Raw genomic sequence first — 17,160 nt, 5'->3', positions numbered from 1 at the left:
TCTGCGTCGAATGCAACTTGTTGCGAGCAAATCGGTTGAGGATAAGTGCCCGAAAATGAGTGACATTTTTATGCGATTTTTCGTATGAATTTGTATTTTGGCCATAACTTCTGATCCCATAGTCCGATCTGGCCAATTTAGAAAGGAAACAATGGGACAGGATTCTGCGTCGAATGCAACTTGTTGCGAGCAAATCGGTTGAGGATAAGTGCCCGAAAAATGAGTGACATTTTTGAGTAGTTTTGCACACACACACACACACACACACACACACACACACACACACACACAGACATCACCTCGATTCGTCGAACTGAGTCGATTGGTATACAACACTATGGGTCTCCGGGCCTTCTATAAAAAGTTTGTTTTTGGAGCGATCATATAGCCTTTACCGTATACTTAGTATACGAGAAAGGCAAAAATGGTATAATTTTCGATCCCATAGTCCGATATGGCCAATTTTCAATAGGAAACAACGGGACAGGATTCTGCGTCGAATGCAATTTGTTGAGAGCAAATCGGTTGAGGATAAGTGCCCGAAAAATGAGTGACATTTTTTACATGATTTTTTCGTATGATTTTGTGTTTTGGCCATAACTTTTGATCCCATAGTTCGATCTGGCCAATTTCAAATAGGAAACAATGGGACAGAATTCTGCGTCGAATGCAACTTGTTGCGAGCAAATCGGTTGAGGATAAGTGCCCGAAAAATGAGTGACATTTTTTACGCGATTTTTTCGTAGGATTTTGTATTTTGGCCATAACTTTCGATCCCATAGTCCGATCTGGCCAATTTCAAATAGAAAACAATGAAACAGGATTCTGCGTCGAATGCAATTTGTTGCGAGCAAATCGGTTGAGAATAAGTGCCCGAAAAATGATTGACATTTTTTTAGCGATTTTTCCATTAAAAAAAATGGTATAATTTTCGATTCCATAGTCCGATATGGCCAATTTTCAATAGGAAACAACGGGACAGGATTCTACGTCGAATGCAACTTGTTGTGAGCAAATCGGTTGAGGATAAGTGCCCGAAAAATGAGTGACATTTTTTACGCGATTTTTTCGTAGGATTTTGTATTTTGGCCTTAACTTTCGATCCCATAGTCCGATCTGGCCAATTTCAAATAGGAAATAATGGGACAGGATTCTACGTCGAATGCAATTTGTTGCGAGCAAATCGGTTGAGGATAAGTGCCCGGAAAATGAGTGACATTTTTCACGCGATTTTTTCGTAAGAGTTTGTATTTTGGCCATAACTTTTGATCCCATAGTTCGATCTGGCCAATTTAAAAAAGGAGACAGTGGGACAGGATTCTGCGTCGAATGCAACTTGAGGCGAGCAAATCGATTGAGGATAAGTGCCCGAAAAATGAGTGACATTTTTTACATGATTTTTTCGTATGATTTTGTGTTTTGGCCATAACTTTTGATCCCATAGTTCGATCTGGCCAATTTCAAATAGGAAACAATGGGACAGGATTCTGCGTCGAATGCAACTTGTTGCGAGTAAATCGGTTGAGGATAAGTGCCCAAAAAATGAGTGACATTTTTTACGCGATTTTTTCGTAGGATTTTGTATTTTGGCCATAAGTTTCGATCCCATAGTTCGATCTGGCCAATTTCAAATAGGAAACAATGAAACAGGATTCTGCGTCGAATGCAATTTGTTGCGAGCAAATCGGTTGAGAATAAGTGTCCGAAAAATGAGTGACATTTTTTACGCAATTTTTTCGTATGATTTTGTATTTTGGCCATAACTTTCGATCCCATAGTCCGATCTGGCCAATTTCAAATAGGAAACAACGGGACAGGGTTCTGCAGCGAATGCAACTTGTTGCGAGCAAATCGGTTAAAGATACCTAAGTGCCCGAAAAATGAGTGACTTTTTTTAAGCGATTTTTTCGTATGAATTTGTATTTTGGCCATAACTTTCGATCCCATAGTCCGATCTGGCCAATTGCAAATAGGAAACAATGGGACAGGATTCTGCGTCGAATGCAACTTGTTGCGCGCAAATCGGTTGAAGATAAGTGCCCGAAAAATGAGTGACTTTTTTTACGCGATTTTTTCGTATGAATTTGTATTTTGGCCATAACTTTCGATCCCAAAGACCGATCTGGCCAATTCCAAATAGAAAACAATGGGACAGGATTCTGCAGCGAATGCAACTTGTTGCGAGCAAATCGGTTAAAGATAAGTGCCCGAAAAATGAGTGACTTTTTTTAAGCGATTTTTTCGTATGAATTTGTATTTTGGCCATAACTTTCGATCCCATAGTCCGATCTGGCCAATTGCAAATAGGAAACAATGGGACAGGATTCTGTGTCGAATGCAACTTGTTGCGCGCAAATCGGTTGAAGATAAGTGCCCGAAAAATGAGTGACTTTTTTTACGCGATTTTTTCGTATGAATTTGTATTTTGACCATAACTTTCGATCTCATAGTCCGACCTGGCCAATTTTCAATAGGAAACAATGAGACAGGATTCTGCAGCGAATGTAACTTGTTGCGAGCAAATCGGTTAAAGATAAGTGCCCGAAAAATGAGTGACTTTTTTTAAGCGATTTTTTCGTATATTTTTTCGTATTTTGGCCATAACTTTCGATCCAATAGTCCGATCTGGCCAATTGCAAATAGAAAACAATGGGACAGGATTCTGCGTCGAATGCAACTTGTTGCGCGCAAATCGGTTGAAGATAAGTGCCCGAAAAATGAGTGACTTTTTTTACGCGATTTTTTCGTATGAATTTGTATTTTGGCCATAACTTTCGATCCCATAGTCCGATCTGGCCAATTCCAAATAGGAAACAATGGGACAGGATTCTGCGTCGAATGCAACTTGTTGCGAGCAAATCGGATAAGAATAAGTGCCCGAAAAATGAGTGCCATTTTTTACGCGAATTTTACGTATGAATTTGTATTTTGGCCATAACTTTCGATCCCATAGTCCGATCTGGCCAATTTCAAATAGGAAACAATGGGATAGGATTCTGCAGCGAATGCAACTTGTTGCGAGCAAATCGGTTGAAGATAAGTGCCCGAAAAATGAGTGACATTTTTTACGCGATTTTTTCGTATGAATTTGTATTTTGGCCATAACTTTCGATCCCATAGTCCGATCTGGCCAATTGCAAATAGGAAACAATGGGACAGGATTCTGCGTCGAATGCAACTTGTTGCGAGCAAATCGGTTAAGGATAAGTGCCCGAAAAATGAGTGACATTTTTTACGCGATTTTTTCGTATGAATTTGTATTTTGGCCATAACTTTCGATCCCATAGTCCGATCTAGCCAATTTCAAATAGGAAACAATGGGACAGGATTCTGCAGCGAATGCAACTTGTTGCGAGCAAATCGATTAAAGATAAGTGCCCGAAAAATGAGTGACTTTTTTTGAGTGATTTTTTCGTATGAATTTGTATTTTGGCCATAACTTTCGATCCCATAGTCCGATCTGGCCAATTGCAAATAGGAAACAATGGGACAGGATTCTGCGTCGAATGCAACTTGTTGCGAGCAAATCGGATAAGGATAAGTGCCCGAAAAATGAGTGACATTTTCTACGCGATTTTTTCGTATGAATTTGTATTTTGGCCATAACTTTCGATCCCATAGTCCGATCTGGCCAATTGCAAATAGGAAACAATGGGACAGGATTCTGCGTCGAATGCAGCTTGTTGCGCGCAAATCGGTTGAAGATAAGTGCCCGAAAAATGAGTGACTTTTTTTACGCGATTTTTTCGTATGAATTTGTATTTTGGCCATAACTTTCGATCCCATAGTCCGATCTGGCCAATTCCAAATAGAAAACAATGGGACAGGATTCTGCAGCGAATGCAACTTGTTGCGAGCAAATCGGTTAAAGATAAGTGCCCGAAAAATGAGTGACTTTTTTTAAGCGATTTTTTCGTATGAATTTGTATTTTGGCCATAACTTTCGATCCCATAGTCCGATCTGGCCAATTGCAAATAGGAAACAATGGGACAGGATTCTGTGTCGAATGCAACTTGTTGCGCGCAAATCGGTTGAAGATAAGTGCCCGAAAAATGAGTGACTTTTTTTACGCGATTTTTTCGTATGAATTTGTATTTTGACCATAACTTTCGATCTCATAGTCCGACCTGGCCAATTTTCAATATGAAACAAAGAGACAGGATTCTTGCAACTTGTTGCGAGCAAATCGGTTAAAGATAAGTGCCCGAAAAATGAGTGACTTTTTTCAAGCGATTTTTTCGTATGAATTTGTATTTTGGCCATAACTTTCGATCCCATAGTCCGATCTGGCCAATTGCAAATAGGAAACAATGGGACAGGATTCTGCGTCGAATGCAACTTGTTTCGCGCAAATCGGTTGAAGATAAGTGCCCGAAAAATGAATGACTTTTTTTACGCGATTTTTTCGTATGAATTTGTATTTTGGCCATAACTTTCGATCCCATAGTCCGATCTGGCCAATTCCAAATAGGAAACAATGGGACAGGATTCTGCGTCGAATGCAACTTGTTGCGAGCAAATCGGTTAAGGATAAGTGCCCGAAAAATGAGTGACATTTTTTACGCGATTTTTACGTATGAATTTGTATTTTGGCCATAACTTTCGATCCCATAGTCCGATCTAGCCAATTTCAAATAGGAAACAATGGGACAGGATTCTGCAGCGAATGCAACTTGTTGCGAGCAAATCGGTTAAAGATAAGTGCCCGAAAAATGAGTGACTTTTTTTAAGCGATTTTTTCGTATGAATTTGTATTTTGACCATAACTTTCGATCCCATAGTCCGATCTGGCCAATTGCAAATAGGAAACAATGGGACAGGATTCTGCGTCGAATGCAACTTGTTGCGAGCAAATCGGTTAAGGATAAGTGCCCGAAAAATGAGTGACATTTTTTACACGATTTTTTCGTATGAATTTGTATTTTGGCCATAACTTTCGATCCCATAGTCCGATCTAGCCAATTTCAAATAGGAAACAATGGGACAGGATTCTGCAGCGAATGCAACTTGTTGCGAGCAAATCGGTTAAAGATAAGTGCCCGAAAAATGAGTGACTTTTTTTGAGTGATTTTTTCGTATGAATTTGTATTTTGGCCATAACTTTTGATCCCATAGTCCGATCTGGCCAATTGCAAATAGGAAACAATGGGACAGGATTCTGCGTCGAATGCAACTTGTTGCGAGCAAATCGGTTAAGGATAAGTGCCCGAAAAATGAGTGACATTTTTTACGCGATTTTTACGTATGAATTTGTATTTTGGCCATAACTTTCGATCCCATAGTCCGATCTGGCCAATTGCAAATAGGAAACAATGGGACAGGATTCTGCGTCGAATGCAACTTGTTGCGAGCAAATCGGTTGAAGATAAGTGCCCGAAAAATGAGTGACTTTTTTTACGCGATTTTTTCGTATGAATTTGTATTTTGGCCATAACTTTCGATCCCATAGTCCGATCTGGTCAATTCCAAATAGGAAACAATGGGACAGGATTCTGCGTCGAATGCAACTTGTTGCGAGCAAATCGGTTAAGGATAAGTGCCCGAAAAATGAGTGACATTTTTTGAGTAGTTTTGCACACACACACACACACACATACACACACACATACACACACACACACACACACACACACACACACACAGACATCACCTCAATTCGTCGAACTGAGTCGATTGGTATATAACACTATGGGTCTCCGGGCCTTCTATAAAAAGTTTGTTTTTGGAGCGATCATATAACCTTTACCGTATACTTAGTATACGAGAAAGGCAAAAAACAACCATTTTTAAATGTATGAAGTTCACTCTAATGAGTACTTTTTTACCCATTGCATGATTTAGAAATTCCCCCATTTTATGACAGATAGGAATGCTATTTGAAAATGGGTGTTTTTTACCCATCGATGGGTTTTCGCCAAGGGGTGTCTTACATAGATAAAATTGAATTTATTTGCTGAAAATTAACCAAGCAACCGAAGTGACTTTATTTCGATGGAAATCAAAACTATTTAGACTCAAAAGTTGATTTTAGCAACGCAACGATTTAGCATCTGTCAAATTGAACAGTGACAATGATTGTCAAAATATGACGACGCCTGCACAAGTATAGAGACGAATTCGAATTTGTTAAAGTATTATACCTACCTGTTAAAATAATAGAACTACCCGGGCATTTACTTTGTTTTTCAGGATACGTGAATTCTATCTGATGGCCATATCATAGACGTCGTAACCTGCAACCCAGAGGCCTAGAAAAGTGATGCTTTGCTTATGTGTGGTGTACTTTTTTTTAACAATTTAGTCCAGTCCCTGATACGTTGCTGCTTTTGGAGTTCATCTACTGCTGCTCCACACAATTTTTCTCCCTATAAGAACAGAAGCCACCCCACATTATTAACTATCGCTTCGGGGTAGTTGAGTAAATTAATTCAATACGCGAAATATATTAGAAAAACCCGCCCCGACTCGTAGATTGAAGTACGAAGAGCAGACTTCTACCACATTACTCTCAGATTGAATTGAACTGAAGACGAACGATTCGTGATCCTTGAGTAATCCGAAATTAAAATTAATTTTCGAGTAGCATAGCAGTAGTTTAGGAAATGGAAGCTACTACTCAAGCGTTTGTACGCGGGAACCTCGTAACAGAATATAAATTATTAATTCTCGTAAACGAGCAAAGCATACGATCTATTGTACAAAAATGCTGCCGAATATAGATAAATAATGAGGCAAAATAATGTGAAAGTTGTGTTTGCACTAAAAATATGTTCAACACTGGGAACAGGATTTTCTCATGGGTCATCTAATCTAGAGATCGAGCTAGAGATAGTATCGTCCTGAAGCATATTTTAACAACCAAAACGTAAAATAAAAAACAGTTTATCTAATTTATATAATAATGCCAAATTCAGATCTCATCCTCATGCTGAAATTTATTTGTTGATGAAAAAACAATTCGATTGATGTCATTGGCTAGGTTCTAGGTCATTGGTAACAAGTGAAATCCACGATTGCTTGGATAAAAATTACAGTTCAGTGTCGCAGAAGGTGTGTTGCAAATTTGATTAAATAGTACCAATGCATACAAATCAAAACAAATCGACTTTATTTCGATTGAAATTTGCTGCCATCGATAGCTGTGAGACACCCCTTGGTTTTCGCAATCAACCGTGTAGCACAAAACAGATAGGAATCATAGAACAAACTGCAAGTTTCAAAGTAGGCTTTTCGTGTATCAACAATCGACGAACGGCTCTCCCGTGTATTCAAGGCGAAAGAAAGAGACGACAAAGCATGCGATGCTGCTCTATCTTATGCGCGTTGTTCAGTGAAGCTTGACTTCCACCGCTAGGTTCGCTAGTGTTTCAAAATCCTGGGAGGACCATATTTCACTGCAATGATGCTCATATGTTATGTGCGTGTAGTGTTATGGGTCAAACACAATTGGTACGTTTGCGTGCGTTTTGACAGTTTTTCCATGGGAAAACTGTCAAAACGCACGCAAACGTATCAATTGTGTTTGGCCCATTAGAAAAGACATCTTTCTAAAATTTGGGTTAATAACCCACACGGTTAGATGACTTTACCCATTAATGGGTACTATGTTATTGTTGATATTATTCCCACCGTGAAAATTCACCCATTTTCTTGAAAAAGTGCCACTACCCATTTTAATGAGTAGTGGCGCTTTTTAAAGAAAATGGGTGAATTTTCACGGTGGGAATCATATCAACAATAACATAGTACCCATTAATGGGTAAAGTCATCTAACAGTGCAAAGTACGGCTCTGAGTGAAAATAACCCCCTTTTGGATAGCTTAGGTTTTCTGTGTACCGGAGATGGGAAACAAACGAGAAAAGGCCTTTTCGGCCTGCAGAAGTGTCAACAACGAATACAGTAAACGTTTGATTTTGCCATTCTTGTAAAGCGCTACCGCGACGCAACCGGAGCACGGAAGCTTTGAACTCTCATATATTTGTATCCAGCTTTCCACGCTCGGTAATGGCGGCTTATCGGTGTGTAAAAATCAATTGGTCACTGTACTGTTTGACACTACACTGTTAAATGACTTTACCCATTAATGGGTACTGTGTTATTGTTGATATTATTCCCACCGTGAAAAATTCACCCATTTTCTTGAAAAAGTGCCACTACCCATTTTAATGAGTAGTGGCGCTTTTTGAAGAAAATGGGTGAATTTTTCACGGTGGGAATAATATCAACAATAACACAGTACCCATTAATGGGTAAAGTCATCTAACCGTGTAGCTGGAGGAAAGCCCACTGGCGTTCCATAAGGCAATCTGACGTTTATCATCTTTCTCTTGCACGCGCACAGGCGGGATAGGGTTTGTTTTCATACGGAAACGCTTCCGAAGCGTTTCCGTATGAAAACAAATCCTATCCCACCTGTGCGCGTGCAAGAGAAAGATGATAAACGTCAGATAGCCTTATGGTGAGGGGAAGGGAAAAAAGGCCTTTTCGGCACTGAGTTTTCCTCCAGCTAGTGTCAAACAGTACAGCGACCGATTTATTTTTGCACACCGATAAGCCGCCATTACCGAGCGTGGACAGCTGGATAGAGAGACGAAACTGTGAAAAAAAGCTATAAGATTCCTTTATAAACTCACCATAATTTGTTGTGAAAGTTGAAATAAATATGGATTAATCAGCCCGCAACAGGTAAGGAAAATAACCATGTCAGAAGCCACCACATATTTTGGGCATATCCACTAGTATAAAATCCGGTGAGAGTCTTTTCTACCGATTCACAGCTTCAGTTGAATTTCCTAAAAAAAACCTTTTCTGAAATTTTCCGAGTCCATCTAGACCGACCGGGATTCCGCCCAGGAATCCGACCGGGATTCCGCCCAGGAATCCGACCGGGATTCCGCCCAGGAATCCGACCGGGATTCCGCCCAGGAATCCGACCGGGATTCCGCCCAGGAATCCGACCGGGATTCCGCCCAGGAATCCGACCGGGATTCCGCCCAGGAATCCGACCGGGATTCCGCCCAGGACCCCGACCGATTCCGCCCAGGAATCCGACCGATTCCGCCCAGGAACTGACCGATTCCGCCCAGGAATCCGACCGATTCCGCCCAGGAATCCGACCGATTCCGCCCAGGAATCCGACCGGGATTCCGCCCAGGAATCCGACCGATTCCGCCCAGGAATCCGACCGGGATTCCGCCCAGGAATCCGACCGATTCCGCCCAGGAATCCGACCGGGTTTCCGCCCAGGAATCCGACCGATTCCGCCCAGGAATCCGACCGATTCCGCCCAGGAATCAGACCGGGATTCCGCCCAGGAATCCGACCGGGATTCCGCCCAGGAATCCGACCGGGATTCCGCCCAGGAATCCGACCGGGATTCCGCCCAGGAATCCGACCAGGAATCCGACCGGGATTCCGCCCAGGAATCCGACCGGGATTCCGCCCAGGAATCCGACCGGGATTCCGCCCAGGAATCCGACCGGGATTCCGCCCAGGAATCCGACCGGGATTCCGCCCAGGAATCCGACCGGGATTCCGCCCAGGAATCCGACCGGGATTCCTCCCAGGAATCCGACCGGGATTCCGCCCAGGAGTCCTAGGAAGAGGGCATACAAATCATTTAGTCTAAGTTACTGAAACTATAGCTATAACTCCGTTATTAGTTGAATTCTCATAACGAACCACTAGGCAAGGTTGTAGAAAAACCTTCGTACTAGAAGTCCACCATACAACATATTTTGAAATTCAGCTTCTGGAATGTGTTATTGACAAACTACTAAATGATCGAACGCAAATTACTGAATGATCGTTAACATCCTTGCCGAAAGGCCATATTGGCGACACCAACTTTCGACTACCTGAAGATCGTATTGCATCAGGTCGTATAAAGTAGTAATACACAAGCCGATTATCAATATTAGATAGTCGTTGGCAAATCCATAGGTAGGAAAACCGCCATTATTGAGAATTCTCAATAGCGTATCTGCAACGAAATTCCACAATACATGTAAGGACCCCCTTGAGGGCATCCGCAGACACTGTTGGTTTTTAAGCTGATGAATCCATTTGGTTATCATATTAGGGAGCCCATGACAACGTGCAGCTTCCAATATTGCATCAAATATGAATCGTTGCTGTTCTTTTATGCTGAAGATTGATTTGAGCTATCTTAACTGTAGCCATTGCGAATTAAGATAATACACTCCACAACTTCAACATTTATGTGAACAGCAACGGTGAAACCAAGTCGGTATCGTATCAAGAACGTCAAAGACGAAACACAGAGTACACTGTGAAAAATGCATAAAGCGAATCCAAATAATAGGAGTCAATTTGATGAAAAACTAAATAAAAACCGATTACCGGCTGCCGACGCCACATGGCTATCTAGGCTGTTCATTACCCAATTTTCATCCGATTCTTCAATGAAATGGATTTCATGCAACAACCTTATGAAATATTTTCAGTTTGTTTGAAAAAAAAACGATTCCAAACCATGGACGTCGTGATTAGTGTGTAAATCGGCTCGTAAACTGCCAGCCGTTTATAAATAGTGTTGCTCTGGAATGGCAAAGTACACGTCTTACCTTCACCGCTGCTTGGATACAAAAGAGGCAGAGTGTTCTTCGGGCGCCTCCACCAGGCCTGCTGCGTGATGTTGTGTATGAATGTTTGGGCACAGACAAACAGACATAACACATTGAACATTCACTCATCAAAGTTCAAACACTAACGACATCTGTTGATTTCAGTTAGTTGGGCAAATCACGAACCAGATGGCGGTAGTGAGCAAACGTCAAACTAGAGCAAATCCGATGCGCGCGCCGCGAGTGACCGATTGGCCAACTAATGATTATTTGAATTGACCAGTAAATCAGTGAACGATGGAAATTAGACGAGTGTTATGTCTGTTTGTCTGTGGTTTGGGAGAAACATGATTCAAACAGACCTTTGCACATGTATTCGATTATTCTGCTAGATAGCTCTCACGACCCACACAATTAGTAGGAGGCGTGCGTTCACACCACACGCCCACCAACGTTTTAAAAAATCGTCTTGTTGGGTATCCAATAAAAAGATAGATGTGACCGAAATCAGATCTTTCGATTTTCATAGTTCAAATCTTATGAAACATTCTCCATAAATTTGGTCGTATGAAAATCTTACGACCAGTGTCCTCAGTGTATAGGTCTCCTACATTTATTCTATGTATTTATGAAAATTTTATTTTATTTTTACTCCAATTCTCTCAACTTACGTTCTAATAAATTGCTATTCAATCGATGCATGCAAAGGAACTGTCCATTTAGAAATAGTACGGGAATGTCGTACCGATACAAACGTAAAAATTTGTTGTTCTCTTTTTTTGTAATGTCCACTTTCTCAAGTTGGTAGCGTCCACTAAAATTAGCTTCCAGTTCATCTACCAAATCATTACATAACGAGCAATGATCGTGGGAGTAAAGAGTTAGCCTTGGTATGCATCGCCCAGACTCCGGATCACGGGTGGAAGGATTGTCTCTTTAATACCAGATCCAGTGCATGAAAGAAAAAGAAAACGAGAAGTGGCAGTTACATGAAATGAAGGGATTTTATTTTTTTCTATTTTCATTACATGAAAAGATTTTTGTACACCTAATAAATGCATATTTTTAAAATCATATATCCCTGATTTATTTCACAGAATTTTCGGAAGCACTTGTGGTAATTTTGTCTTGAAGCAAGCATCTTACAGTTTTTCAATCAGGATCGAAGAAGCACCACCTCCACCGTTGCAAATAGAAGCACATCCGATTTGGCCGGCCTTCAATGATTGAGCCAAATGAGTAACCAAGCGGGCACCAGACATTCCAATGGGATGTCCAAGCGAAACAGCGCCGCCATGTATATTTATCTTGGCGGGATCTATATCCAGTTTACGCTGATTGGCAACAACAACAACCGAGAATGCTTCATTAATTTCCCACATGGCCACATCTTCCTTGCGAACTCCGGTCTGCTGCAGCAGTTTTGGTATAGCGAGGGCCGGTGCGATAGGGAAATCGATCGGATCTGTCTCGGCATCAGCAAACCCAACAATTCGTGCTAGTGGCTTGCACTTGAATTTCTCAGCGGCCTCCGCGGTCATCAGAATTACTGCTGAGGCTCCATCGTTGAGTGTTGAAGCATTTCCAGCTGTAACGGTTCCATTCTCCCGCTGGAAAACAGTTGCTAGTTGGCCGAATTTGTCAAAGTTGACTCGTTTGTATTCTTCATCCTCCTTCACGACGACGTCCGGTTTACCACGCTTTCCGGGGATTGTAACTGGAGTGATTTCGGCATCAAAGGCTTTATTTGCCCATGCAGCGGCGCTTCGCTTGTAACTGTTGACGGCAAATTCATCCTGGTCTTGTCGGGTGATACCCATTTTCTTGGCCGTGTTCTCAGCGCAGTTGCCCATGTGGAATTTATTGTACACGTCAGTCAATCCGTCAAGAACAATACCGTCTTGAAGTTGAACTCCCCCGTACGCCGTGGCACCTCGCTTCAGATAATATGGCACATTAGACATCGACTCCATACCACCGGCGAGCACAACTTCCTGCTGACCCAGCATCAATGTCTGGGCTCCGAGCATAACACTTTTCATTCCAGATGAGCACACTTTGTTCACAGTGGTGCAAATGGTACTCTTCGGCAGTCCGGCAAAAATTACCGCCTGTCGAGCTGGAGCCTGACCCAGCCCAGCTGCATTCACGTTGCCAATATACACCTCTTGAACATCACTACCGGCGATACCCGCCTGTTTGACAGCTCCTTGCACGGCAACAGCCCCCAACTGGCTGGCCGATAGAGACGACAGGGAGCTTTGGAAGCTGCCGATTGGGGTTCGGGTAGCGGCCACAATGACCACATCATGCCTTTTCGTCGAATAACGACGAACCCCTTGAGCTATGGCCTGGATTGATAGAAATACGAAGATATCAAATTAATTAGCATCAGTGTTACACAATCACCGTTTGGTAACTGCAAACATTGGCATATTTTGGAATAATTTGCGTTTTACCAATCGGTTTTGTCTAAAATAGCAACTCACATAAAACAATACTTGTTTTACTTACCTGATTCACCTTGAAAAGCATTTTTTAGAAAGATAATTTAAATGATTTTTACTAAATTAAATTCTATCAAACGTAGCTCTAGAGGGAGGCACTCAACAACAGTGCGTGTGCGGGTACAAATCAGCAGATTTGCTTATATGGATGTTAAATGTGATACAAGCACATTCATACTTACAGTCAGTCGGTTACTGGTGTAATCAGATTGGTGCCTTGTGTGTGAGTTCAATGGAATCGATGTGTTATTTACGGAGGTTCGGCGGAAAGAACTCGCATGTGTTCACGAAACGAAAATCTGAAGTTGTGCTTGTGTCACATATCACAGTACAAAGTGTGGATCTGTATTTTCAAGTATGAATATTTTAGTCAAAGATCATTCTAAAAACAAATCATTTAGGTTTTCTATAGGTACTTATTATAGTTAGTTATGTACTACATTAGTTTCATAGTTTATCCATAATTCGTGTTTGATTTTTATATAACTCTGTTTATTGTTCGAATTCTACTAGCTACGCGAGTTACGCAGTTAATAAAGTACTAGAACAGTACTTATGTACAGTACAGTTATGATTTGACAGGGCAAGTGAATTTAATTAGACTAACTTGCCAAAAATTAAATATGTATTCTTCCCATGCAAAATTGTTGGAACGTCGTCTTCTAGTTTCTTCTTTATGATGCTAAAAAAATTGCACAGACTGTACTACAGGAGATAGACAGATTGATTTTTTTTAAATCGGAATATTAGTTTTAATTAAAAACGATGTGGTGTGTGAATAGACTTTTAACTTTAAGTTTTTTCTGCCTTTCTCGTGCAACAAAGTTGTACCGAAAGGCTATCATTTCACTCCAAAATTGAACTTTTTAAAGAAGGCTCGGAGACCCATGGTGTTATATACCAATCGACCCAGCTCCTCGAGCTAAACAAATTGTCTGTCTGTCCGTGTGTTTCAAACCAAAGCGAAACTAAACGATTGAATCGAGAAAGGCATCATCATCGCTAGGTGGATTTATCAGTTTTTTTGTAGATCAAAGTTCTACTCCCAAAAGTTATATAGTTTTTAATTCAACAGTTTTACATTTTTCTTAAGTATTCCCCATACCTCGCCATTAGTGATGTCACTATTCCTAATGTTTGTATGTATGTATATGCACGGTAGTTTCAATTTCATGAATAGGAGTGAAGCAAAATAATCATTTGCTTCAAACTCGCGAGCGATCCATTGTTCAGCAGAACCGTCAAAGTCGTCCATATGACAGATTCAAGGTTGCAAAAGAGCTGTGCTGCTGAATAACTCTTTTCAAGAATAAATGAATAGATTTTCATCACCATATATCTAAGCAGAAAAAGGAGATATATCGATTGAAAACAGTTGCACTTGTAAATTGATAAATATCATCGTTTGCAGTGATAGTTGATAACAATATTAGCTTCGACAAAATGATTGTTTGTTGGGCCCAAGAATCAGCAGCATAAATATGGTGACAATGTAGATCCATTGTGTACATCGTTTGCGAAAAATATTCAGAATTGCTCGTGAACGGTGAAGAAATCATCCAAACGTGAAGCCAAAATATCTAATCGGTGATTTTGCTTGGTACATTTTACTTTGTAGATCATATGTGCGTTAAGTGTATAAAAATTAACTTCTTATCATTTCGTTGCAGGGCAAACAAAAGGTCGTGTAAGGGTCGTTCACAGGATTCGACATCTTGGCTGTCTGCCTGCCTGCCTGTATCTCAAGTGAAAAGTGAGTGTGAGATTCTACAAATCCGCAAAAGCCATGAATGTCGAAGTGAATCGGGTCCGCACTTACCGAAGATGGGATGACTCCCAATGGGTGGGAGAAGATGGACTCGAATTGGCCAAAGCAGGGTTCTATGCTACGGAAAACTACCTGAACGTCAAATGTCACTTCTGTGGATTGATTATCTTCGTTGGAAGTTCTGTGTCGAGTGTGAGTATTTTTTGCTTAAGTTTAATTTGTTGGTTTTTGTTTTAAAAAGGCTGAATGACAACAGTAATCAGGTTTTCGTTGATCTATTTTTTTTAACATTGGTACATGTTTAATACATAGGCAAATTTAGAATATATTTTTGTTACCTATTCTTTATATCGGGTTTAGTGCAACATAGATGTAAAACATATCTTCAATAATTTTATACATATTTTAAACAATGATTAATAATAATTTCTTGATGATATCTTCATGGCATCCAATTGAAGCATGTAGGCTGGGAGAGTGGAATTGACAATTCCCTCAAACAACTTACTTACTGATCGAGGAATTGCTCTTCACCACACTCATAGGGACATCCTCTTCATTTGTATAAAATGAAGTGTGAGTGATTTCGAACTTAAACTGAACTGAACTTATCTTAAAAACGCAAAGGGGTGTAAGTTACATATACTTAGTTTTAAGAAAACGGGCTACACAAAAATTTGTATGGTCGGGGTTCTGTCAAATCGCACCAAGCGCCAACAAAAAAAAAACATTTTCTGCTCATGTTTTCGTTAAAGCAGATTAGATTAATTGCAAATCATATACCCCCTAACTGAGGATATCGTACCTCATGTGCACATATGAATTAATATTAAATGATTTAGGTTTTTTAGTAAGCAAAATATAAAAATATAAGTCAGTCAAAAAGCCGCAAAAATAGGTACCGTGCTGTGCCCTTATTCCGTTCACCTAAGACAATGCGCTATGTCTAAAAGCTCTAAGAAATAGCCGTTTAGTATTTTGAAGCTGCAATTTCGCTACATAGTGTCATTTGCTATATACAATTGAAAATAAAATATGTTGGGATGCATTCATAGACTTAGGCTCGACTAGTGAAAAAAAATGAACAATTATGTGGTCCTATTTCCAATCATCTGAAATGGCATTGTTCCTAATTCCGTTCATTCGTGTTCCTAATTCCAATCACCCGAAAAACATTTGATTTCTTGGAGATGCTAATACCAGACATCATTTCTCTCACAAATCCATCTTTTCATTTATTATAATATTGCAAATAAAAAGCTTAAAATGTAATTTCCTTCCAAATTTAAAATACAATGAATGATATTTCCTTAGTATAGCCAAGTTGACTGTTTTTTCGTTTGTTTCACTCATCATTCGAGATATATTCAACATGAACATTGATGCTAGCTGCCCAGTTGCATTAGGTACCACAGAAAAGGACAGATACGATTCCTTATCGGAGTTTTACACCTTATCCTCAATGTAATTTTGACTAGAGCCTGGATACTAGGCCTTTAATTCTGACCTGAACCTTCAAAAACAATGTCTCTGTTTGTTTGGAATTGTTCGTACCACTGTTTCGTTCAAATTGAATATTCTTTAAAGTTCCGGTTCTTTAAAGTACCGGATAACCCTACTTCTACGAAGTATTCACGAATTTCGGTAAAACATAACCTTATTTGCAGCTCAGAGAGGGCAGTGTTTTTTTAATAGAAATTCGCCAAGAAATTTCCTGATAAAGCTTTTAAACAAGAACGCCACAATTGTGGATTGTGCTGTTTAAAACTGTCCGTATTCTCCGGAAACACTTTCTTAACATTGTCCAGCATTCACTTTATAAATCATCATTAAATCATTAACTGAAAAAACTGTATTTTCCCGGCACGAGTTGAAAAAGGTACCATAACCTGTCGTTAACGGAATTCCTTTCGATCTGCCTGCTTGCGGGATAGAATTTTAAATGTTCACCATTCATATGGCTTCTTGTCCGATGTACCTTTTCTTGCTCATAGATTATATTCTCAAACACAGAACTTTCGGAATCCATCCTCCAAACCCAATGAACGGAATAAGGAACGAGTAGATTTAGATGTACCTAGAGGTGTGCGCCGCCGCGCCACGCCGCCGCCGACATTTTTGCATCGGCGCGCCGCCGTTTCAAATTTGTCACGCCGCTGATCTATAATTTTCCACGCCGATTCAAATTTTCAGTGGAAACTCCAAAGATTCAGTGCAATTTCCATATAATTTCCTGATAGATCTCTACAACATCACGTTGAAACTCCAGAGAATTTTTCGTGAAGATACCAATTATT

General features: G+C 40.3%; 2 protein-coding genes across 5 annotated transcripts in view; one reads left to right on the top strand and one right to left on the bottom strand.

Moving 5' to 3' along the window:
- The first annotated feature begins 8,527 nt into the window (after nt 1–8,527).
- The window catches only part of LOC134224003 (death-associated inhibitor of apoptosis 2), a 29,681-nt gene continuing 21,048 nt past the window's right edge, over nt 8,528–17,160 (top strand). The window contains exons 1-3 of one of the 3 annotated variants that reach the window (XM_062703246.1): nt 8,539–8,687; nt 11,686–11,705; nt 14,766–15,055. In XM_062703246.1, coding sequence (XP_062559230.1) covers nt 14,882–15,055 — 174 coding nt within the window. In that variant the 5' untranslated portion in view covers nt 8,539–8,687; nt 11,686–11,705; nt 14,766–14,881. Of the gene's footprint in view, nt 8,688–11,685; nt 11,706–14,330; nt 14,696–14,765; nt 15,056–17,160 lie in introns of those variants that run through there. The other 2 variants (XM_062703244.1, XM_062703245.1) reach the window with 2 other exon arrangements.
- LOC134224004 (acetyl-CoA acetyltransferase, mitochondrial) lies at nt 11,179–13,271 on the bottom strand. Of its 2 annotated transcripts, XM_062703247.1 has the most exons (3): nt 13,103–13,271; nt 11,735–12,939; nt 11,179–11,522 (listed from the first exon to the last, which is right to left on the bottom strand). In XM_062703247.1, the coding sequence occupies exons 1-3, from the start codon at nt 13,121–13,123 to the stop codon at nt 11,237–11,239; spliced, it is 1,512 nt and encodes a 503-aa protein (XP_062559231.1). In that variant the 5' UTR covers nt 13,124–13,271; the 3' UTR covers nt 11,179–11,236. The 2 variants fall into 2 exon arrangements, with proteins under 2 accessions (XP_062559231.1, XP_062559232.1); XM_062703248.1 differs by lacking the exon at nt 11,179–11,522 and having other exon boundaries at nt 11,574–12,939; nt 13,103–13,265.

Source organism: Armigeres subalbatus, chromosome 3 (genome assembly GCF_024139115.2).
Source record: "Armigeres subalbatus isolate Guangzhou_Male chromosome 3, GZ_Asu_2, whole genome shotgun sequence".
Lineage (NCBI taxonomy): Eukaryota > Metazoa > Arthropoda > Insecta > Diptera > Culicidae > Armigeres > Armigeres subalbatus.
This window is presented reverse-complemented; position numbering and strand designations above follow the sequence as displayed.

Bases quoted from the DNA above. Each gene is read 5' to 3' on its own strand.
- LOC134224004 (XM_062703247.1), bottom strand. From the start codon at position 13,123: ATGCTTTTCAAGGTGAATCAG. The intron at 12,940-13,102 runs GTAAGTAAAACA...CTATCAATCCAG, and splicing joins TGCTTTTCAAGGTGAATCAG to GCCATAGCTCAAGGGGTTCG. The intron at 11,523-11,734 runs GTAAGATGCTTG...CTGGTATTAAAG, and splicing joins TCGATCCTGATTGAAAAACT to AGACAATCCTTCCACCCGTG.